At 42.0% G+C, this 25,252-nt stretch overlaps 3 protein-coding genes across 3 annotated transcripts; 1 reads left to right on the top strand and 2 right to left on the bottom strand.

The window, feature by feature from the left end:
• Nucleotides 1-7,355: 7,355 nt before the first annotated feature.
• wdr43 (WD repeat domain 43) lies at nt 7,356-17,277 on the bottom strand. Its single transcript, XM_067243576.1, has 18 exons — nt 17,055-17,277; nt 15,865-15,999; nt 15,504-15,625; nt 14,985-15,105; nt 14,586-14,704; nt 13,809-13,911; nt 13,626-13,690; nt 13,219-13,378; nt 12,401-12,487; nt 12,039-12,164; nt 11,605-11,742; nt 11,403-11,489; nt 11,247-11,278; nt 11,054-11,117; nt 10,493-10,606; nt 10,200-10,269; nt 8,541-8,599; nt 7,356-8,388 (listed from the first exon to the last, which is right to left on the bottom strand). Exons 1-18 carry the CDS (start codon nt 17,259-17,261, stop codon nt 8,260-8,262), a joined length of 1,938 nt encoding a protein of 645 aa, XP_067099677.1. The 5' UTR covers nt 17,262-17,277; the 3' UTR covers nt 7,356-8,259.
• A 548-nt stretch (nt 17,278-17,825) lies between these two features.
• On the top strand, nt 17,826-20,885 carry trmt61b (tRNA methyltransferase 61B). Its single transcript, XM_067243608.1, has 7 exons — nt 17,826-18,882; nt 19,259-19,361; nt 19,640-19,830; nt 20,059-20,150; nt 20,261-20,463; nt 20,593-20,673; nt 20,761-20,885. The coding sequence occupies exons 1-7, from the start codon at nt 18,031-18,033 to the stop codon at nt 20,793-20,795; spliced, it is 1,557 nt and encodes a 518-aa protein (XP_067099709.1). The 5' UTR covers nt 17,826-18,030; the 3' UTR covers nt 20,796-20,885.
• Nucleotides 20,886-21,328: 443 nt separating this feature from the next.
• Nucleotides 21,329-23,867, bottom strand: spdya (speedy/RINGO cell cycle regulator family member A). The gene is made up of 7 exons (XM_067243657.1): nt 23,739-23,867; nt 23,224-23,508; nt 23,068-23,126; nt 22,881-22,966; nt 22,594-22,765; nt 22,011-22,353; nt 21,329-21,617 (listed from the first exon to the last, which is right to left on the bottom strand). The coding sequence occupies exons 2-7, from the start codon at nt 23,474-23,476 to the stop codon at nt 21,556-21,558; spliced, it is 975 nt and encodes a 324-aa protein (XP_067099758.1). The 5' UTR covers nt 23,477-23,508; nt 23,739-23,867; the 3' UTR covers nt 21,329-21,555.
• Nucleotides 23,868-25,252: the final 1,385 nt, after the last annotated feature.

Below are 25,252 nucleotides of genomic sequence, written 5' to 3'. Positions count from 1 at the left end.
TAGAGCGTGCATTTGTCATTTTGTTTCAATGACTTCGTTTGAAACATGGTCCAAGAGGGAACTTACGCCCTCCTTGACTGCAGAAGACAGACAGCCAATGTGAAAGATGGCTGATGAGTATGGGTGTGCATGGTGGCTGATGAGTATAGGTGTGCATGGTGGCTGATGAGTATGGGTGTGCATGGTGGCTGATGAGTATGGGTGTGCATGGTGGCTGATGAGTATGGGTGTGCATGGTGGCTGATGAGTATGGGTGTGCATGGTGGCTGATGAGTATGGGTGTGCATGGTGGCTGATGAGTATGGGTGTGCATGGTGGCTGATGAGTATGGGTGTGCATGGTGGCTGATGAGTATGGGTGTGCATGGTGGCTGATGAGTATGGGTGTGCATGGTGGCTGATGAGTATGGGTGTGCATGGTGGCTGATGAGTATGGGTGTGCATGGTGGCTGATGAGTATGGGTGCGCATGGTGGCTGATGAGTATGGGTGTGCATGGTGGCTGATGAGTATGGGTGTGCATGGTGGGCGCGTGGGTAGTGTAGGGTTGATGAAACGTTCTGTTTATTAGAGAGAACAGGCATTAATCACTCCTAGCGTGGGCCCGGGGGCCAATAACCCAAGGAGGCACCTGAGGTGCTCCGGCTCTGATTAGGTGTGTGTATATGTGGTGTGTGTGTGTATTTGGTGTGTGTATATGTGGTGTGTGTGTTCGCTGTGTGATGTTGCCAGGGTAATTAGCATGCCAGCAATTTTTATCAATTCATTTAAAGTATAAACACACGTCAAGTGACATCCTCTTTAAAGACAAACTCTGGCAAGGCTGAAGGTGTAAAAAGACATACAGGATGCTGTGTCAACGGACCGCAGGAAATCCATTTCCTTACTGTCAAACTACTCCATATTAACACACTTGAATGATAGTTACCACTGATGGGTCATATTTGGCAGAATGCCCAGAAGTCTAACTGTCTTCAGTGTTTCAACCATGCTCTCTATTATCTCCTCAAAGATATGACCCTACCTACCCCTACCTTGCCTAGCTACCTTAAGTTAGATTTGATTGGCTTCAATTAATTAGTGGACAGGTGTGGTAATGCAAACGTATTTTAATAAATAAGGACGTTTGCTTTGTAAGCCAACTAACAGACTCTTGTCCCCTGGAAGGTATAGTTCCTTGTTCTGACAGCAGCTAAGAAATTTGATCAACACCAATACTGGTGGATATATCAATGTCCTGGAGGCAAGTCATCATCATGAATAGAGACAAAACCAAGTGTCTTGCCAGCATGCCAAGTCTCCTAGCCCCGGAATCAAAAGGTGCCATCTGCCAGAATGTTTGGTGTCAGCAGTTTTTCTGTATAACACCAGTCTCACAGATCAACCCAGATCAAGACATGGCTCTAACTGAAAGGTTTATATCGGATGAAGGCGATTGGGGAGAAAACAGTGGGTGGAGAGTTGCTATCTCAGCACGCCAGACCTCTGTGAAGGTGTGTGTTTCAAAGAAAACAGAGACAGTAATGACAGCTTCACTGTTTTTGCTGTTGTTTGTGTCCTTTGGTTCGCTCCAGTCCCGAGCCATTGAATTTCACACCTTTCAAGATTTTTTTTCAACAAATGCAAGTTGACAGTTAGTTGCTGAACAAGGGCTCGCTTTAACAGGCAGGGGGAATAAAATGTGTGAGTTTCTGAGAAAACACTTCAGTCAGAGGGATAGCTTTTGGAACGTACAGCTGTCTGTCAAGATGCAATGTTTTCATATTGATATCGATATCCCTATTGCAATCATATGATTAGCCTGAATGCTTTATATAACCGTAGTGTTGATAGTGCGTTGGTTTGTATGACGGGGTTTTGGGGTGGCTGGTGTTTGTTGCTGTCATGATTTTCAGTGTTACATACACAATCATTTCAAATTCGAATTGAAAAAAACTGCATTAACAAAAACTAAATGATGATATTTGGAAGTCAACACAACAGAATTCAATGAAAGATAGAAATCTAAATCTGGAGTCAGGTGGCTGAGCGGTGAGGGAGTCGGACTAGTAATCCGAAGGTTGCCAGTTCGATTCCTGGTCATGCCAACTGACGTAGTGTCCTTGGGCAAGGCACTTCACCCTACTTGCCTCGGGGGAATGTCCCTGTACTTACTGTAAGTCGCTCTGGATAAGAGCGTCTGCTAAATGACTAAATGTAAATGTAAATCATAACAGTGTCTGGAGACATACTGACAACACAAGGAATTTCATTACTCTTCAGATCACCACTGCTGACAAAGATAGACCCGGTCCCACGACACGCCACTGAAGCAAAATATAGCCACTGCTCAAACACAAGCCAGTCTTGAATCAATGAGTTTTTGCCGTGTTTCATTGTTCTCAACCTCACAAACCTCGGCAATTATGGCACAGTTACAAGAAAGGGGGGAAGAGTTCCAGTGTGGAGCTCCCCAGGGAAAACCTTAAACTGTAGCGGTTAATCCTGTCAGAGGCATCCCGGATAAGCACATTATAATTCAGTTAAATCCATGAAAGAGATGCCACACTCCCTTCACATCTTCATATCATTTTCAGCTCCAGTGTCAGCCTTGTCGTAGTGGCATCTTTGTGGGAGGGCTCCTTTGAGTCTGAGGAGATGGGAATTATTTTTCAGTATTTTTGGAGTATGATGTGATTACTTGCCGAAGAACAAGTGGTCATAAAGTGCAGCGCGTCCACCTCCTTATCGTCCATTAGTCTCTTTGGCCTTGAGGCTTGAGACTTCCTGGGAGAAGTTATCTATCAATTCCTCTTTTTTTCTGCTCACACACATTTCAGTCCCCTACTGAAAGCTAGCTTTTATCCTTCTTTGATTTCCTCACCGTACTTCTTTACCTGCCTCCTCTTCATGTCTGCTGCAATGAAACTAACCTAGGAACACATTTCTGTCATTTTAGGAAACTGAATGCACTTCTTAAAAGGTTAGATAATGAGTTTGTTCTTAAACTCCCCCAAGACCTACATCTGAGAATCCAGTAGTGATATGTGGTCAAGATATCTTGTCCACATATCTGACCAATCAAATGTGAATAGATTTGATTGGTATTATTAAGTTAAATATAGGATCGTTTAGAAATCATTCCATTGAGTTCAATCAGTATGGCAAACCAGTGAAAGATGAACAAGAAGGGTGTATTGTTGTTGTGTGTATTCCATATTCACCTGTTCTTATTATAGGAAATCTCTGACACCTTTTGAGACCATCTTTTTTACAACCATTGTATTTGTTAGTGAACTGGAACACTTCACAGACCTGAGGACTTTACATGCATGAAAGTTCTACTCCTTCATTTGACATTGCCTTGTTCGCAATTCTCAAATTATTTGTTCACATTTACATTTAGTCATTTAGCAGACGCTCTTATCCAGAGCGACTTACAGTAAGTACAGGGACATTCTCCCAAGGCAAGTAGGGTGAAGTGCCTTGCCCAAGGACACAACGTCATTGGCAGAGCCGGGGATCGAACCAGCAACCTTCTGATTACCAGCCTGATTCTTTAACCGCTCAGCCACCTGACTCACCAAAAGCAGTTTGTTCTTGAAGTACATTCAATGCTATGAGGATCAGGTCATGTTCTCACTGACAAGGTAAAAGTAACTGATTCAACCAATTCAAAGAAAAACAGGGTCAAATGGACATATATTAATGTCATATGATGCACTTGAACTATTCTACCCAATGCAACAAAACAAAAGAAACAAAACAATGTCTTAAAATTCAGACATTGACAACTCAATCACACCTTAAATACTTTCAAGTACTGAACATATTGGTCCCACCCATGTTTGATACACTATACAAACAATATCAAATCTTTTGCAATGGTTTGCCTACAGGTTTAACCTTTGATGGATTGGCAACCCCTCTCCAGCTCAAATTTCCGTGGAGTTCTGACATTTCTGGCAGCTGAAGTTGCTGTGGTTCAGCAGAGATCGGACACATCCCTGTGTAGCACCCATCTGAATGAGACCTGTCAAACTGAGTTTGGACCCGAGTGCAGTGCTGTCTTGCCTCCAGCCAAGAATATGGCCAGGAAAAAGTACTCATGAATGTTTGATATACTCTCTCTATATCACTCTGGGCTGACCAGGGTGGTTTTGTCTGAATGGGAACTTTTCTCTTGTTTTGGGATAGAGTTTTCTTGGAGGAAGGGGTATATATTATAATAATAGCTACAAAAAAATGATTGTTGAATGCTCTGGTAATATTAGACACAATGTGGTCTGTGGACAATGTGGTAAAACGTATTGTTCTTTGTCCACATATGTATTATTTTATGTTAGACCATCTAAGTTTTGACTGTATTCCTATTATGTTCCCTGACTAGGTTTCTGTAAGTAAATTACACTGTCTTCAGTTGATATACTGAATGACAGTTTTCAAAAAGAGATATTCAATTGAAGGGAGGATGAAAGGCAGCAGTAAACATTTAAGTTCTCATGGTCAACTTTAACCCCTGTACATGTGTCCTTGCTTCATCCCTTTAGTTTTACAGAGTAAAAAAAGTTGTAGCCAGAGGTTGTTTTCTAACAAGGCTTATGTAAGAAGCAGCACTGACTGCAATTTCTTTCACTTCCTCTTGAAGTGACGCATGATGTCCGCTATTCTCAAAAGTAATTTTGTTTGAACTAATGAGCAGCCAGAGGAGTGGTTCCACGGTTGGTTTTTAAACAGCTTTGATGAATGACTCCTGTCCCAATGGCTCACGTTGTCATTAGCTTGACATCAGATAGAAGTGACGTCCTAAAGAAAATGGAAAATTGATTTACCACAATTTTTACCCGGAGCATATAGTTCATCCCTGTAATCCAATGTGACATTGCAAAGAGCTAGTAAGAAAATGCCAACTGTGTATTCTGCCTGACAGCTGTGTGGAAAGACACCATTTTAATCAGTGATTATGCTCACATTTCACCATGGCGCATTGGACGTAATAGAATCTGAAAGACATAAACACAGTCTCGAATCTCAATTACATTTTATTGGTATTAGCTGAAAGGCCAATGTTGTGCGGTTCATAAAGAGAATCCCATTCCGCTCCCACATTAAGTAATTACAACATTTTGGGTCTTGATGAAGGCTTTATAAATCTTTGATAAGGTTAAACACAGATTATTCAAAATACATCAAGTGACGACAGTGTCACATACGAGCATTTACTGTCCCCCAGATTATCGGCATCCTTTAAAGAATATCCTCATGTGACACCTATGCAATGTTTATCAGTAAGCTTTTAATTAATGGTTTATTAAGCCTTTAAAATGGTTGCACCCCCAAAGTGTGTTTTAACACAAAGAGTTACAGTCAAATTTGCACTTTGGCCAAACAATGACAGCCTAATAACTAAATATACCCCTTTGTTGTTTTAAATTTCAGAGGCTAAACACTATATCTCATTTCTGTGAAAGGCATTTTCTGCTTATACAAAGCTTTAACAACAGTGACATCTTGTGGCATTAAAAAAAAAAAAATAGTTTGCAGGGCACCCACATCAAAAGACAAGCATAGCTATCATCATCCATAACAAAGGATTACTCATCAGGCAGGCTACTGAGTGAGAGAAACTGATTCAAGATCCAATGAGCAATCAAAGTCTCCATTCAGCACGAAGGGCCAATATTCTCAAGTTTAGTCAGATCGCAGTTGAAATTCTTCAAACGCAAAATGTTCTCAATGTGAAGTTAACGCACAAAAATAGAGAGTGGAGAGAATAAAACACACGCAGCCCATGCCAAGATCAACATTTAAAGTGATCCCCATATTAAAACCCCATCAGATCAATTTTAGTTTTTACTTGTCTTAGAGGCCAAATGATCTTTCCCAGACAATGGCTAATGTAAATAACAATAATGCACTAAGCTAAATAATCAACAGTGAAGTTAATGTTGACATTTATATTTTGCATGTTAAAAGAAATGGCTTGCACTAAATAGTCTATGTTGTTCTTATTCTCCACTTGGTTTAGTGGAATATAATCTGGAGCAAAACTGGAACATCTTATTTGCATCCATAATATTACCAGTGTATCCTTGGTCTAGCTAGCTGAACCACATTTTTAAATGTCTTTATCAAAGCAGAATTTGCTTCTCTTTGGGTTTCTTGACACTAACCATCTAGTAAGGTCCTGAATATCACTTTAAATAGTAGTAGCCATCAAAATCATGACCTCCATTTCCATCAACCATCTACTGTAGAATATAGAAGGTGAAATTTTTATTTTTCACAAATATTCATAAGATGTTTAACCCTTGTGTTATCTTCGGGTCATTGTGACCCCCCACGTGTTGCGACAACTTTACCTCATACAAAAATAAAGTGAAGCACTTTCTTTTAACCGTCGGGATGTCACACCCCCCACAGCGCAAAGGTTAAAAGAAAATGCTTTTTATTTGTTTAACACTTTCTGTCAAGTGTGTGTGCAAAAAAGAAAGCAGGAGACCTTGCGTGCAATCACATAGAAAATATATATTTTTAGTGTTACACTGCCAGATGGTCCATTTTTTCAAGTCAAGTGACAGTGTAACCACATTGAGAATGTTCCTTATTCCGGGTCTATGTAGCAGTATGACCACTTTCAAAAGGTGCAGTGTTACACTTGTCATTACTTTTAACTGAACTTTTGGAAAGTCACCAATAGGAATGTGTATGGTCACAATGAACTTGGTTAACTTTGCCTTTAGCCATAGGTCTCCTCAGTTAGGCTAGGCCACCTCCAGAGAAGGAACAGTTTTAAAGGATGTTGAGTCATGCCTCATACTTCTGCAGCAAGTTCACATCATTCAGGGTTCTTGACTTAAATTAAATGATTCTGTTTCAATAAGGTTTAAGTGACTGAAAGTTGTTTAATTAGTTTGCATCTACCAAAACACAAACTCTTGGGATTTCATTGCAAGTAGGACAACAGGGCCACCCCTTTCATGCAAATGCCCTCTAACCCTTCCTGTTAAGAGCACCATGGAAATGCACGTTTATAATCAACAGAAAAGGCCATCACGTAACACCTGTGAACTTTAATACAATCTCATCAACTCTTGTTAGATATCAAGCATTTCAATCTTATGGATTGCTTCTTCAATACCATTATAAAGCTCAAATTGAGTTTAGTATTTTTATAAAACGTCTCTTTTGCATAAGTATCTCCAAATGTCAGTTTATGTTCTAGGCTATATTTCTGTAAAATAATTATAATGGCTTAACCAAAAAACATATCAGGTCCAAGCAGTACTGTATATGCCAAAAGTAGAATGGTCAAACTATTGAGGATAATTTGATGAGTCCTTAAAAAAATAAGAGCCTGGCCCATCTTGCCCCAGTATTTATAGTTTAGACACAATCCATTTGGTGAACCCATTTATTGACCTTACTCAGCAAAGTCAGTATTTTGTAAATAGCCCCTTTGGCTATGAGATTGAGGCAGCAGATTGGGTGACGGACCACAAAATAATGCATGAGGGGGAGAAGAGGACAAACATGGAACAGAGGGAGAGGAAACTGAGAAGACAAACAATATTAAAGTTCAGGTGGGAGGATTGACTGAATTTCCTTTAATCCAGAGGCTTCTGGGAGATTGCTGTACGAGGGTAGGGTGGGGAAGAAGCTCATACAAACACTGCACAGTACATACAGATTTACATTGCGTATGGACATGATCTACAGTCATGCCAGGCAAGCCCACCTCAGGAACAAGCAGTGAGGGGGATATTCTGTACACTACAGTCGACGGTACAGAAACCAACCCAACCATCCCAATCTCCAAACCCTTGTTCTTAAGTGTGCACTTGTGAACTCCTCCCTCATTCAGATTCAAAGCTATGGAGTCAGACTTAAGATTCACAATTCCTTACACCTGGCTTTCCTACTGGAGTCTAAGAGAAGAGCGGTAGTACACTTTCAGAGAAAGGGGTGTAGAGACTGGGAACCAAAACAAATGGAAAAAGCAGGAAGAAGTTGCATGGATTTGAGTCCAAGGAGCAGCTTTTCAAAATGGTGGGTTCTCTGGATGTTTTGGGTTTGAAGTGTGTCCACCAAGTCAATGGCCATAAGGCCCTGCAACCACAAGTATGCTGTCCTTTGCTTGCGTTTCCTAAAACCATTTTTTTTGTTTGTTCTGATACAATAAAATCAAAAGCATGAAAATAAAATGAAAGTATATATATAATAATCTTTCAGGTCCATTTCTGTCGCCACATTATTTGTGTTTTGATTGGCTTCTTTAACTCTTATTCCTCTTCGCTCTCGTTCTCTGGTTCCATGTCCGAATCACCATTTTCTTTCGATTCCCTCCTTCCGTCTTCGTCCATGTCTTTTCCCGCCTTGTCCTCCTCCATAGCCTCCTCGTCTTCCCAGTTCTGGATGACATGAGAATATTGTTCACAACCCAACTATAACATATTTCATGAAGTGGCAGCAAGTCTCTAAATGGAGGTTGTTTACTATAAAGCGAAGCATCTAATACTCAGCAAGTCCATCATTGTCATGAACACACAGTAGTCTGACTTACATCAGAGTCCTCATCGGGAAGACCCTCATCTCCAGAGGCCTCTTCTTCATCGGATGATTCTATGAAGTGGGAGAAGAAAAGAAAGAAAATCAGCGAGGAGCACTAGACGCTCTTATTTAATTAGTTCTACCACAAACCCCAGACAGGCACAGAGATGAAACAGGGCAGGACAACGTGAGGGGGGAGGAGGAGGGGGGGTGGAGAGAAACGCTTTGTGTTCTGCTAGTTTTCTACACAGGGTGACCAGTGGCTAAGAAATTGTGAATGACAAGTCATGTTCTGCAATAAATGTGCACAAGCGTATATCTAAGTCGCAGACACAGTCAGTCATAGACAACTGTGTGTCAACTGTAACAGTTGCTCCCGACAACATTGTGGTAAGTTTGAGTGCACGGGCAGCGGCTCTATGACCGGGGTGTGAGTCATGACAAGCAAGCACTTTCTTACCGCTGCTGGCATATAGTTAGCCTGGCTCTGCCCTCCTACGTACTTCCACTAAATTTTCATTTAGCTTCTGTACTGCATCTGGGCTTTAGGTATATTAGTCAGATGTCTCCGGTAAACTTTTTACCGGTCCAATCAGCAAACAGAGGGAATGGCTGAGAACGATGACGTTGAGCACTAGTTTGAGTTGTAGTTCCATAATGGAGGCGGAGAAAGATGCGAGCGAAGCCATTCGGTCCGTTGTAGCAACGCTGCCGAATATCCAGAAGTTAAAGCCGGAGCAAGAACAATCTTTGATCCCCACAGGGTTTGTTTGATTTTCCAGCTAGCACCGTTAATGGTGAAGGAGTTGGCTAAGGCGAACACTAGCAATTGGTTATGGCAGATCCAGAGTGGCTCTGGGCAGATCCAATAGTTATAGATACGTGTTGAAATACTTTAAGCCTTGGGTGCAACATGGAGAAGGTCTCGGCTGGCCTCCAGTCTCCTCCCCATCCCACTGTGGTCATGTTAGGCAAACTCTGCATCAAACACCTTTAGTAGAAAGGTCCTTCCGGTTTGCCAGCCAGCAGGAACCCAACACTCAGGAAGCTCTACAAACACCTCTTTTATGAACTACCCTTTATGAACACGCGTCGACAGAACCCTTGGCAAGCCATTCGGAAATCACTGCCAAGCCTAACTATTTCATAATGGCCAATTTTCTATACAGTTCAAAAAATGCGATTTATACAGTGTGGTAATGAGTGAACAGTGCAGGTCTTGTTGTTCACCCAAAAGGGGAGGATACGTAATGACTGAACGCTGCCTGTTCAGTTGCCAAGCAACAGGGAGTCACATTTGCGTGAAGTGCATCAGCAAGTCTGACTATGGAAAATGCAAATTTGCCTATGTATCTATCCAGGTTAACACACATTTAAGAGGGAAGTGATTTGTTTCAACGAATGTTAAAAATCTTTATATACATAGGAAGCATTTTGGTAACCTTACAGTTGAATTGTAATGCTCAAAACACCACTATCACCATTACCCTAACATGAACAGTGAATGTGTATATACACCATCGACAAGTCTCAGGTTGCCAAGTGGCCAACACAGTTCATCTCTAACCTCTTCTAAAGCACGGGAGACTCAGTAAAGGTGTGGTTTCAGAACATTAAAGAAATTGAAGAATTGATGAGGTAACGAGGAGAGGGAAAGGTCAATGGCACTTACCCTCCTCATATACCAGCTTGGCAGTGTGGTCCACATCTGTGACTGTGTTGCTACTGTCAGTCGTCGCCACCTGGTGGAGAATCAAAAGACAATTAAGCGGTTGTTCCAAATCAGGTTTGAAATGATGGACTTTAGTATTCATCTCTCGAGGATTATTCTACAACAGATACGGTGACCTTATGAACGGAAAAGTAAACATACAAATGCTTTCAAAATGCAACGAAAGATGAATGACGCAAAAACACAAGCCATCCCAATACTTTGGCACTGCATGCCGACAGGGGCAGACATACCTGTGTTGTAAACAAGAACAGTTTGCCATGTAGCTTGGTCAACTTGTGGAACATCTTCACTCTGCATTCGATCATGTGGTACAGCACCCCCAACTGGGACACCAAATCTGGCAACTGTTTTAGAAAACATGGATCAGTAAAATCAAGTACAATAGGAAGCTTCCCAGCTCCACCCCCTTAGCGGGCAGCGGTGCATCATGTCAAAGCCCTGTCCGTCTGGAGCTCAACTATGTGTCGACCGTTCAGCTGGCTGTGTGAATGCCAAATAAAGGTCACTTTAGGATTACTTTCTAACATTATTGTATGACATGGGAATTTCAAAAACAGTGGGTGGGATTGTTCTGGCATGCATTCTCCCAGCCTTAACATCAAACAAATTTCGGGTTTGAATCGGACCATAACCACTTCAATAAAGCTCTCTAATCAGAAGGCCCATCACATTGACCAGACCGAAAACAGGTGCGACTAGACAGAATATGGCCTTTATTGGAGTGACAACCATGACACAACTAAAAACAGTGAGGATAAAACAACCCATGGACTGCTGTTACCACAACTCACCGAGGCCAAGTAGGAGGTGTGGTGTACGAGAACAGCCTTCAGCCACCGTACAATGAGCACTGCCCTGTAAACAAGACGACAAATTTGATGCAAGCATGAGAAACATTTCCAATGTACCATTCTGTTTCAATTCCAGTATCTGGGGCTTAAGCCTTAGGAGACAATCATGGTAAAAAAATAAACTGCAACTTACGTGTATGGATGTCCTTGCAGTCTTTTGGTGATCTAAGGAAGGAATGGACAGAAGAGGTTTAGAAACATTGTAATGACGCCTAGCTCCATTTCTAAAAGCATAACAGTCAACTAAAGATGCATTTCTCTGGTTTCATTGCGTGTCCTCAAAACTAACCTCTTCGACCAATGGCAAGACAGCGGGTAGGGGTAACCGAGAAACCGTTTTCTTTATTAACAGCTCCTTCCGAGTCTGGAAAACTTTCTATTGGAGTAGAAGACACATGCACAACAAACAATTGGTATCTGTGCAGACGTCCTTCCAATTCAGAAATAACCAGGTTAGTTATGTCAATATACACTCTCCATGTCGCACTCACATTAAGGATTTGACTATCCTTGCTTTCTAGGCCTTGCACGAGCAACACGGCAAAGTTGTCCGTTTGTAGAGAAGAGGTCCCCTTGGTAGTACCAGACACAGACAGGTCGATCTCTCCCAGTCGTTCCTCTATGGACATCTGGGGGAGTTCAAGTTTGAGAAGGGGTTTAGTGCTAGGACTAATGTCTCGTGCCCTCGACTGACATTGAGAACCATAGTAACAAAGTATGGTGACAGGTGGCCAGGGGTATGCCTTTGTTTTAACTTGTGTGGATGTGCATGGGTCAATGTACGGAATACAATGGCAAAGTCAGCAGGCCACACAGCTTCTGCTGTCACTTGGGACAGCAGAACTTTGGACAAGCTGAAAAGAGCATGGACAGATCATACTGCTCAACTCCTCCCCTTTGTTGCAGCAGTTCACCGCAGTGTTACCTCTCTGGTGTCGCTGCCCTTTTTCCTCTTCTCTGATGCCACTGGAGCCACTTTTAAAGGTGCCTTATGACCAGGAAGTCCAGGGACAAGAATTTTGCTCTTTGCGTTGACAATGGGAGTTTTAACCTGAAAGAGAAGAACTTTAATGGACCAAGCGACTCATGATCATTAAATGATTGCAACTGAAAAACAAACCCAACTTCAATGTTCAATATTACATTGGGCATTTGGAGAGATTTTCCAGGTAGGACATCCATCAAAGCACATAGTTTGCAGTTATATTGGCCTTTGTGAGTGCGTGCATTTGCTTTCTTTGAGAACAGGCAGACAAGGACATCAACATGCTTGTGGCTAGGTGTTACCTTGGATATGCTGGTTTCCACAGAGAGGGATATGGTGGTCTTGACATCTCGAGTCAGGCAGATGTGTCTCTCTTCTGTGTCAATCTCCTACAGGCCAGGGTAAAGAAATGGTCAGGGGCAACATCAGTACCATGAAATATGTTTCTTCACTACACACCTAGGGAATTATCAATGCCTAAAGGCAGTAATGTAGTTAAGACGACCTAAACCGAGACCAAGACTAGACTGTATGGACACCTAGACTAGGAATTTGAGGGGTCCAGTCCAAGGCGAGACAAAGACCAGATAATTTTCTTACTCCCAACACTAAATTAAAAAATAATGTTACTTAATGTTAATATTTTGAAAGTCAGGAGCAGTATACATAATACAGCTAACATTGATGTAATGTAACAGCATTATCCATCTACTGCATTCACTTTCTTGGGGTGAGGGTGGCCAGTGATAATGACAGCCCTTAAGTTTTTAATTAGAAACGGGTCAATTACTGTTTGCATTTGAAGATTACATTTTTACATCCAATCACAGTTAACAAAAGAATTGGACAATGCAATTTAGTGATATCCCTGCAAGACTGTTGTGGTCTTGAATTACGAGACAGAGGTCAATTCCGAGACAAGACCTTCAAAAAGCAGTCTCGAGACGGGGTTGTGTTGCAGTACTCGACCGAAGGCAAAGCACAGTTCTTAACCCAAAGTCACCCAAGACAAGTCTAGAGAGCAATACAACGTGAACCCCCTGCATGCGAAAAACAGGACTGACACGTCTCATCTAAAGCCGTGTTTGGCAGGCAGACACGCGCCACGCTGTGTCCTCACCGTCCTCTCCATGACAGGCTGCAGGTGGCTTCCGTAGGCCAGAAGCACACTCTGTGCGTCTGCGCCTAGGGCCGCCGCCAGCAGAGGGACAGGCACCGGGGAGTCCTCCACTCCAGAGATCTGAACCGTGCAGGAGGGAGAAAGGGGCTTCTTGCAGGGTCTGAAGGGAGAAGGGGAACAGACAATTAGACATTTTGAAAACAGGCATTCTTTTCTATTGAAAACACAGCTTCTGTGCTCTTAAGCCATTTCAGATGGTCAATATGAGCTTCTTTCTGAGGACATTCACTGCACCTGTGCACCAAGGGCCACTTTTCTGTAGCCACTTTTCAGCTTTTCACAATTTCTGCATTGAAGGCAATGTATATGACACCTGGTGATGGGAGAAGATTCCAGAAGGTACTCACCCATTAAGAAAGTGCTCGAAAAGATGCAGCTGCCCGTCTTTACACACCACCGCCAGCCTCAACGCCTGGAATCAGGAAACAAAAGGAACAGGGAGAAGATGGATGAGAGAAATGTGCTAATGTTGCTCCTCAGGCTGAACATTGTCTAGCCAAAGGACATTGCTGCTACTACCAGACTCGTACCTCTTCCTTGTTGTTGGAGGTGAAGAGATCAATGTGTTGGGGCTCGTCGGTCAGAGTAAAGGACACCACAGAGTTCTTGTCCTTACCGTCATCACGGACTTGCCTGGTAGGGGCAGAAACGGACAACTGTGAAAAAGTAGCCATCATCATGTCCACAATCCCCAGATGTCGACTAACAGGACAAACATGTTTGTATTGCTATTTAGACGTTTGACAGGTTCATACTGGCCAAATGTCAGTCAACCTTTTAAAAGAATCTCAAAAAGACTGAAAATAGTTCAACTTTCTGGTCTATTATCTATAACAGGAAAAATGTTGATCTGGTAAAATGGTAACAAGAATTTAGATTGTAATAGTATTTAGTAAGAAGCATTGTCTAAACATTTGGAACTTTGTACTTGAAATGCTGAACTGTGGCATAGCCTGCATTGTTTAAGGGGTGCAAGGAATACAAAACCACTTATGAACCACAGGCTGTGAACAAGAAACACAGAAGAATAGAGGCCAGATCAACTCGAAACCAACGGGAGAAGTTATTCATGCAAAGATTTTTGTTACCGTTTTAAAAGTATCAATTTGGCACTGGTATCGTAAAAACCCAAACAATACCCAACCCTACACAAGGCACAACCACTTTTAGGTTTGTAGTTGATCAATTAAAACTAGAGGTTAGTAATTAAGCATGAGCAAGAATGCACTGAAAGAGCTTTTAAGACCCAATGAAATTAGACTTAGGACTGTATTATCTGAGCAAGATTGTTTGCTGCCCACACTCACCAAACACTGAGGAGTCTGTCATGGGCCGCTCCAGACAGGAAGTAGAGACCGTTGCTCTCAGGAGGCCTTGTGGTAGCAAAGCGCAGGGTCGTCACAGCAGTTGAGTGACCAGTGAATTTCTGAAGAGGCGCACCGAGGTGGTAACCGGTTAGAGGAAAGAGGACATTGTGGACCCTTGGTATGAACTAATTTCTACGGCTGTTTGAAATGCCTATACGCCTACACAAAACTATGACAAGTTCACTGAAATAATGCATGTTCTTCCGAAATAAAATGCTTGTCCCAGGTTTCTAGAGGACAAAAGACCATTTCATGACATACAAGTGCCCGACAAAGGCCTAACGACCATTATCTTGTGTCATACCTTACATTCTCTCTCTTAGGAGGCCCCCCACTCACCCGGTACAACTCCTTGGTCTCTAGATCCCACATCTTGATGATGTGTCCAGCTGAGAGCAGCAGCTTGCCGTCTGGGCTCACACACAGACTGGTTACCGATGCACGGTCTGCCTTCCACTTACTGTGGACAAATACAGACATGATGAGCCTCAATGAATAAGCTGCTATCTGGGGTTGCAATATCACTTTGTAGAAATTACTTTACCATTTCAACATTTGCCTTCCCCTATCCTTAATAATAATAAACGGACAGTCTCAAAGTGACATGCAAATGCTTAAGTAACTTCTTTGATGATTACTAAGTAACTTAGTGCACAAGTCTACTTGCAGAAAACTGGCAGAGCTACGTAGTAAGAAGACCATCTCTGTATAGCCAGACTTCTCATGGGTATGCATGTTTATTTAGCTTTCAGGCCTCAATGTCTGCCATTTAACCATTAGTGAGTCTGTGCAACCTCATGCTATATTCTTCTACACTTCAAGGCAAACAATGTTCCCTCACACCACACAAATACTCACCAACGCGTCTTGCCCGTCTGCAGGTCCCACTCTACGATGTGTGTGTCATCTGAGCCGCTGTACAACAGACTACCCTCAGGGTGCCACTGCACACAGTTGACGCCTCCACTGTGACCGCCATCCTTGGGAAGAACAACGTTTCGGACTCAGAATTAATGAAATTACTAGAAGCAATAACTGGGCAGCAAAATAATTAGATAATACCAGGTAAAGTTCATCAATAAAAAGTTGAGCACAGCATTTGTTCAATTGTATGGACAGAATGAGCATCTCTTAGTCACGAATCAGAATTTCACAAGAGATGTAGCTATAGCAGTATAGACTTAGATATTTGTCAATCAAATTGTGACATCAATCTTACCAGTGTGCAATGCAGAGCACCTTTCAATGTGCTGTAGATGATAACAGTGCCCGCTGCCGTACCCAGTGCCAACAGGTCTGCTTTTTCTTCCACCTGACCTGCCTCAGATTTCCTCTTCTTTCTCTGAGGTCCCTCCTGCAACAAACAGTTAATATATGCCATTGAGAAAATGTAAACAACATGTTAAGTGAATGCAAACAGTGAAAATAGGATTACTCAAGACATGCCAGACTAAATGCATTGATAGCTGTTGTCTTAAGGTGGATGTTGAAGGTCTAATACATTAATGACTTAACTAACGCAACCATAAACGCAAGGCCAAATCTGACATTTAGTTTTTAGTAGGCTAATGTATAGGGGGCCTTAAGTAATCCATAACTAGCAAATGAAGAAAACAAACGTTAAGAGTCTGCTAAATGACTAAATGTAAAGTACATAGCAAGCTGCCATGTTAGCCACATTTATCGGCTGTGGAAATTCATTATCTCCTCTTCGCAATTATTAGATAAATTAATTATGTTTTATATTATTAATATATCCAAATATATTAACATGAACTGAGTACTAGAATACAGCTATTAAACTTAGATGTGTTGGTGTCATCTGTAACTTTATAAAGTTGATATTTGCAAAAGCAAGTGCACAAGGAATTAATGTGTAAGTGAGGTAATGACTGTACTATGTACTACTTTGTGGGTACTTTCAGAGCATTATTCATCTGAAATTGTATTAATCATACGCGTGTGCGTCATTCTTTAGCGTAGCTAACATTAGCTAGCTAGCTAACTGGACAGCTCGCGAAGTTGTCAATTTACTTTAGAGCTTTGTTTGATTTCCTTATTAATCGATAGTTTAGCTACGTTTTTACAGTCACATTATTGAGAATCACTTAAATGAACACCACACAATTTGTTTCGTGGCATGCATAGTGAAAGAGTGCTCATCGTGGGTTTTTTCCCGACCATGTGCGACAAACATGTGCGTCCAGGAAGATAATTGTCGCTTGCGCTAGGGCCCAGATACGCAGCTTCCACATACGAAACCTGACACAAAGGACAACTATAGTAGATTTAATATATTGTCAGTGTTATTACTGTATATCTATATCCAAATGTTTTGCAGACTTAACGGAGTTATTTTGCAGCAGGATTTGTTAGGCCTAAGTAATTCCATTGCTCCAGCAACATTACCTTGGCCGTTCGGCATGGTCCCCAAGCTATGCAGGTACAAGTGGCACTCAAATGGGCTGAAGGCACGTATTCTTGGTGAAATGTTTTACTCTCTGTGTTCCAAATACGAAGTCTGCCATCCTGGGCACACAACGCCAGATATTGTCGTGATTTTGGTGAGAAAGCGCAGGGTAGCCCCAAAGACGAACTACCAATATCGGCCGCCATTACTGAAACACTACTTGCGTCTGCGTGATTAGTGAAGAACCACGTGTTATCGTCCACGAAGCAGGCGCGTTGGCACTTCGGCTCGATCTTCCTCATTGGCTAGTATCAATACATGTGGGCGTGATCAGAGCCATAGAAAAATAAGATATGGCTCTGGGCGTGATTAGGTGCGTTCATGTGGGTAAAAATGGGCGGAATTGCCAATTAATACATGTTTTAGTTTGGGAAACTTACTGAACTTACAATATATCTAATTTGATCAATACAATAGTATTTGAAACAACATGCAGTTTATCCTACGCGGCATTTTATATTCCCAGCCCATTTGTTGCTTGCTTAATGCGTTCATACCCATGCAACCTGAGGAGGGCAGCAATACGCAGCTGTAACCAGGCTACTGCACATTTTAAAGGAAGAAGACATATTTGTCGCTCAGAAAAAAACGTCACAGAACATGTGTTTGTTTCCAGCATGGCGACCTTCATATCCCATGCTGTGGATATAGCTGAAGTGTATGTCTTGTACCTGGCTGTATTAAGATATGAACTGTACTGCACTCACGGCCGAGGTGTAATTCTTTAAGGGAAGCATCGTTTCTGTCTATGCATTTATCTATAGATATAGTAGTAGATGGGTAGTTTTTTTCAAGTCAGCATCTTATGGACTACAGTGTCAGGACTTTTTGTGCAAGGAACCATTGAAAAGGCTCATCACCCGTTACCACTTTACGTTGAGTAAGCTAGTTAAACTTCCATTACACCTTGCACTCATGTCTGTAAACGTGCCGATGGGAGCGTCCCTCTTAATGCAAAGAGTGGTGCGGACATGCACAACCAATATAGCCCAGCAGAGATGCAGACCACTACATTCCAAAGTCGAATTCTCTAAATGGACGTTGAATACAAGAACATTTGGGACGAGTCCTGTATGGGCGAATAACAATGGGAGCAACAAAAACACCTCTGATCCGTCTTTGCCAAACCGTATGCAGACTTCCAGACCAGGGTCACAGTTCGGGAGGAGGCGACCTCTATCGCCACTAGAGAGGATAAGCCAGCTGTTGCCCCAAGATGCATTGAGCTCTGAAGTTGCGCAGCTGAGAGAGCACAAACAGGATGAAGATGAGAAACCCACTGAAATGTGTCCTCAGGAAGATTGTAACAAATTGGACGATTTTGTTACAGATGCCCAGAGGGCAAAGGGCGGGGATGAAAGTACAGGGACACAAATCGAAGACAGATTAGGAATAAAACAGGAACCGCCCACCAAGTACAATGTAGCAGAACCGATTAGTTTGGAGTTTCCAGAAAATGAGACGTGTTCAGGTCATTTGGGATTCTCAGCATCCACCCTGCCTGGGGAGCGTTCGATGACTTTTGGTGAGGCGCTTATAGCGGAGTATCGTAAGAAGGGGCGGGTGGAGTTCAGGAAGATGTTCCAGCTTCAGAACGGTGTGCGTCTGCAGAGCAGCTGGGGAACCATTGCCCACAATGAGCTCATGGGTTTCCCCTCCGGCATGTACAAACGCACCACGCTTGGGATACCTATCCTCATACGCCGGCCCAGTCTGGAGGAATTTGTGCTGAACATGCGGAGAGGACCTGCTATTGCCTACCCGAAGGTATGATTTGCTTAATTACAATCTATGAAAGACTAGTCAAATTCACCCAGATCAACAGTTAGCAGAACGTGTGGTTTAAGAGCCCACCATCAGTTCACCACTGTCACTGCAGGGTTCAAAATGACCTGTGACTCATTGGGGGGTTCCCAAAATTAGTATTTTGCTATCTTAACCGTATCTTCTCTCCTTTTTAATGTTATGAACCCCCCCCCCTCCCTTAACCATTTATAACCCTGTGTCATTGGATTGGTTTCCTAAATAAGACTGTTTACTCATTGCTAAAGCCCATATATCTTCAATCCTAGTCCCGTCTAGTAATATTGTTTCCAAATACCGGCAATCCTCTTTTTAACCTTTCTTGCACATCTCTCTCCAGGATGCTAACGAAATGCTGATGATGATGGACGTCTCAGAGGGAGACTGTGTGTTGGAGTCAGGCTCTGGGTCTGGTGCCATGTCTCTCTTCCTGTCGAGAGCCGGTACGCACAGAATCCATGTTTCATCTTGAATGAGAGTTTATGAAAGTGGATTTGTTTGTCAACGTTAAGTGGCTGATTGATCTTTGCATTTTCTAGCATATGCAACCATAAAAAACATTGTGAAACTTGGAAAAACGGGTCTAAAACACATTGTAGGCCTATGCCATTTGGTAAAGGGACATTTTACATGCTTTCAGTCTCTGCAATAAGTATGACCCCATAGATAGCTTATGTCTCTGTCACATCTGTGTCTCAGTGTAAGCGCTCTCTCTCTTCAGTGGGGTCCAAGGGTAGTGTGGTAAGTGTTGAGATCAGGGAGGACCACCATAAAAGAGCCGTTCTTAACTACAAGCGCTGGCGAGCATCGTGGATGCAGAGGAGGGGGGAGGAGTGGCCTGATAACGTCCACTTCTACAACACTGACCTCCAGACGGCCTCTTCTCTTCTTGCTGGACGGGGATTTCACTCTGTAAGGCCGTGTTTCTTTTTTGTCATGTTTTATGTCGTTCAGGAATACATGTGCTGTGTGTTTTATGTAACACCATGGACCTGGAGGAATGTTATTTCATTCCAATCATTTGTTTGCACCTGCACACACAAGTTTGAAAAACTGCACAGAATAAAATGACCATCTTAGCACTTGCCAGTACAAGTTTAAAACTTGCCAGGCTTTAACTGTTGAGTTATTGTCTTTCAGATTGCTCTGGATATAATAAGTCCACAAATAGTTTTACCCACTGTGACTCCCCACCTCCATTCTGGGGCTGTGTGCGCTGTCTACCTTGCCAAGTAAGTAACTAAATGTACGCAAGGCTTTCTTTCAAAATACAGAATAGCTGTATTTTGAGTCCAAATGATTGTGACTTTTTTATATTGCATCTTTTTATGTTGGGACTCAGTATAACACAGGTTATCGATTTGCTGGAGGGTGTAAGATGCTCAGCTCTCCCCCTCCTGTGTGAGCGCATCATCGAGGTGCAGGTCAGAGATTGGCTGTTGGCCCCCGCCATCCAGAAAGATGGCCAGTTTTGCACCAGGAAAGCTCCTCCTCCACTTGCAGGACAGGAGAAAAAGGGAGAGAGGTCGGATGAAGAAAATGAAGGTGACACTTCAGTGTTTAATATATTTTTGATTCTTTGTTTTACATTTCTAATAGATTTGCCTAATTAAATAAACTGTGTTTGGCAAAATGATTATCTTACCATATCATGCATGTTTCCTCACCTTTCAGAGATGGGTGACACAAAAAATCCACCATTTGGAAGTATTCCCTACATTGCCCGACCACACCCAGAACAAACTAGCCACACAGGTCCGTGAATGTGTCCAATATCACATCCTCCATGCACTTATTTACCAGGGGTTAACATTGTTTAACAACAATCCTTCATGCTTTCAGCATTCCTCGTGAAACTCAGGAAGTGTGAGAAGTAGGTATTCTAACTGTGAGGACCATCACTGAAGAATTTTATTGCAAAATAATTGTATGTCTGCTAGTAGAGTATTTCTATATTAAAATGTATATTTACCGTCTAAAGTGTCATGATTTTTGCTCTGTACTGTATATACTATGTCAATACACACAAACACATTACATGGATAATGTAGGAAGATTTTTTATCCAGCCTTTAATAGAACTCTTTTCTTACATGAACAAGGATGTCAAAAACATCAACCCTAGTAGTATGGCATTACTATTGTAGGGTTACCATTTATGCTAACAGTTGATTCTCAATCAAAAGTTAATTCTTACACAATCTCCGGTGCTTTTTTGGTTCAATACAACAACAAAAAAGTGTGAAGAGTAAATAAATACAAATACAGTAATAAACGTGTACAAAAAGAATGTGCACCTAAGATTAGATGTTCCTTTTTCAGAACAATCCATGTTTTTAGACAATTCACTATATTCACAGCCAATGAAGGAATGGCTTCGTACAGTTTCATGAAGATTTTTTATAGTCTTACTGGTGTTGTAAAAATATTAATTATTGTACACAGAAAGTAATAGAATGCTCCTGAGATTTTAAAGAATTTTCTATAGAAATAAATTACACACACAAACCTTTTTGAACCTGAGGAGTGGGCTGGTTACATATCAAATCCAGCTGTACACACTTCTAAATATGTACACATTCATGTACTTAAGAACTGACCAGACTGGGAAATGTAGTTTTACAGCAAGTTTGACTGTCTACTCCTCATTGATCCAGTCCATGGAAGCGTCATTTCCAGCCCCACAGTCAGACTCATACCCTGAGGGACAGAGGACTGGTGTTATAGCTGAGGTGACGTGAAACAAATGAGCTCAAGAGCATTTTGCTTGAGTCATTGCTCAACTTCACTCAAATAGTGGAATAAGAAAGTCAAGTTACATGTTTGACACTAGGTGTCACCATTGCTTAAACCCATCCAGAGAGCGGATCATTCTGTAGAACTGTGATTTTTCAGTGTCCACATTCACTTGATACAATACGCATGGTATATCTAATGTATTAGAGAGTTTCTACTGTATTTCTTAAATGGGAATATTTCAAATTCCAGAAGCACAGAAAAAAAAAAAAACTATGAATACCGGAGACAAAAAGGCTAAACATGCTTGCAGCTCGTCCTAAAAAAGGAGGCCTCTCTGAGCACTGCAACACTTACTCGGGGCTTCCTCAGCACAGCAGCAGGGGCGCTGGGACTGGGTTTTGGTCTTGGTGCCAGCCCTGCAGGAAACAGCCTGGACCCTAGGAGGAGTCGTCTCCAGGGAGAAAGCGAGGGCAAAGGGAAGCGGGGAGGACATGGAGGGGGAAGAGGGTGTCCCTGAGGTAGATGAGGACAGGCCCAGGCTGGATGTATGGGCACAGAGGGCACAGGGGGCCGGGGAAGCCGAAGGTCCGCGGGGCATGTGGACTGGTGCCCGTTCTCCGTACTGCCTCCTGGCACCACTGTGGTGCTCTGCTCGTTCTCGCTGCCAGATGAAATGAGTGGGTACAATGCCCATGACCTTGAGCGACACACACACAAACAGTCATCACAACAAATTTAAGGCAAGTCGTGAATATTCATCACTTCTAAAAGTAAAGACCAACTCCCAAAAAAAGACCATCTTTCTTTATACACGTTAACAGGAATCAAACTAGTGATGTACCTATCGTGATGCAGGCTCATGGTGCATCAATGGCGAGCTAGTTTTGGAGGCCTGTGGTACTGTGAGACTGCTGGCAGAGACTTAGCCATAGCCTACCTCCTCACAGCAGCGATGACTGACAGCAGCCCTGTACTCAATGCGTGCCCACAGTTTGTCTCTTTGCTTGAGGAAGCGGGGGAAGTGTTTCCTCCAGCTCTTCCCCAGTGCCCAGGGAAAGATCTCGTACTTGCTTTCCTCTTCATCCTCCTCCATGGTGTTCGCGAGGTAACTGGAAAGTAGTCATGACAAGATCTGTTTAGTTAACCCATGTGTTGCAATTATGATGCATTATGTGTAGGTAACATAGCAACTTTTAAGACATGAAAAACTTCTGATTGACTTACAGTGCAATAAAAAAGTTCATTCGGTTGTGCTCACTGATGCTGAAGCGAGCTCGTTTGAAGTAGACAAAAGTCATGGCCAGTAGGTACTGAAAAATGTGAGCACCGAAAAGTTAAGAGTGAGAAATAATGTAATGTATTGTTAGACAGTGGTGCATTATAAAGAACATATTTAACCCAAGAGATTCACCTTATCCGTGATTTTACAACAGCAGTCCATCCACAGAAAGTCTTGTATCAAATCGTCTTCTGTACGTTAAAAAGCAAGTAAATGTGTTTTACTTTAGATTAAGGTGTGGCTAATGATGCAAGTGAAAACTTAATTTCCCTAGTTATTTTGACCAACCAAAAATTCTGAAGAAAGCTGACATCTCTTCTCGCTGTATCACAAGTGTTGGGCCCCAGGACAGCTTGGTCAAAGAGACCTCTTCTTGTCGCCGACTAGGTTGACTCTTGCCAGGCGGCCCCTGGGCCTCTTCGACGTTGGGTCTCTTCAGTCGAAGCCCTCTCTTGATCTGGAGGGTGTGCGCAGTGTTGGCTTTGATTCGGACAGTGACAGAAGGGGGAGTCTGACACCATCTATGTTTGTGTTTCATCATGCTTCTTCAGCTGTGATATCTAGCTGAATTTTCTAGAAGTGATAAAAACATACACTTTTATCGATCCTGATGGCTTAAGAAACTAAGCAAGCTGCTTACATACTATACACCAACTCTGGCTACAATAAGCGGTAGTCGGTCTAACTAGTTATGCCATATATCATACAATGTGAACAATCCATACGCCATGCTGCTTGATAATATACGTACAAAATAGTTATACCAGCTGACCAGTATAATCGAAACGTAACAGTTTTCTTACCCTAAATTGCTTGATAGCTGGCTAGCTAGCACTGGCTATCACTGGCTAGCTAGCACTGTGGTAAAAGTTTCCTCACACACAGATCATCAAAATCAATAACGTCGACAGCAGGCACTAACTACCTACTTTGTAATTAGCAAGAAGTACTTTGTAATTAGATGAAGTTATGTATGAAAAATGTTAATGGAATGCGCGGGGGGTGGGCTGTTAAAAGCTATCTCAACACATTTTTTAACCATTGGTAAAATGTAAAATCAATGTGTACACAGCCCTCGTGCCCACACACGACAAAACACAACCGCTCAGCCTCAGACTGATTAATGATAGGGAGCGCGCTTCGTGACAATGGGTGTAGTTAAGTGCTCGTTTTTTCTGACGCGCTAATGACGATGTCACTAATTTAAAACAAACTACTTTTTATGTGGAGTTACGGTTTGTGAAAACCCCCAAAATAAAGGAAATTCAAATTCACAACCCTGCACAAGGTTTTCTGTGATCATGTGAGTAGACCTTACCTCTCGAAAGTAGAATTTGAACGAACATTTTTGGATATTAACAAGATATTGAATGGATATGGTAGCCTACAACAATAGGCAGTGAGAGTAGAGCAGGTTCATTTGTAGATTACCTTGGTGGTTACAAGTTACAACTAATTCCGTTTTATTTGTTTTCTTTAAGTGCCACTTAACAGTCCATTGCATTTATTGTAGGATGACAATTAGTTTGTAAACGGCATATCTAATACATTTAGAAGGTGCCTTCTTGGGATCTTACACAGGCAAGAACAACAAAGACATGAATCGTTTACAATGAGAGTAGAACCCATCCAACTCCTCGTCCTTTTGTGGAACACATGGGACAAAACTCATCAGAAGTATTGAACAACTGCAAAAATATTGCTCTGAAGAACTATGGATGTGACTGAAAAGTAATAATTTGATTTAAAAAAAACAGCACTTTGTCAACATATAAACAGAAAATATGTTTTATTTTAACCTTTTTTCTGATCATTCTGTTTTTTAGCGAACAGTTTGTATAATTGGTTTCAATCCATTTTTGTACTTACAATTAAATATATTATGTAATGGTCAGATAGCAAGGTTGTACAATTAGCAATTTCTCAAAATAAACATTTCAGGCATTGAAAACTCATGATGGAGCATGGCCATAAGTGCTTGCCTTCAATATAAAATGATTTAGGGGTCAGCTGACCTAGAAGGATACAGCTTATTGGAGCGACTCAATTTAAATAAGGTGTGATGGTGGTGTGCACAGTGCACAATACCATAGCTGGTCAAATTCCAAACTCTGCACCTGGTATCGGTGTCACCAGTTTACATACCTCAATCATTGACAACACCCATAGACCTGCACACAGTTGTATAGCCTACTAGGAGATAGCCTATATATTTTTTCTCAAATATATATTTTTGCCTATTGAACAGTTAGGGTTAGTAGCAGTAATAGTGAATAGTAGTTTTCATACACAGATTGTTTTACCAATGTGGGTTTGA

The sequence above is a fragment of the Osmerus mordax genome, chromosome 9, assembly GCF_038355195.1.
Source record: "Osmerus mordax isolate fOsmMor3 chromosome 9, fOsmMor3.pri, whole genome shotgun sequence".
Taxonomy (NCBI): domain Eukaryota; kingdom Metazoa; phylum Chordata; class Actinopteri; order Osmeriformes; family Osmeridae; genus Osmerus; species Osmerus mordax.
Note: the sequence above shows the minus strand (reverse complement) of the source record. Positions and strands in the feature narration are given on the sequence as shown.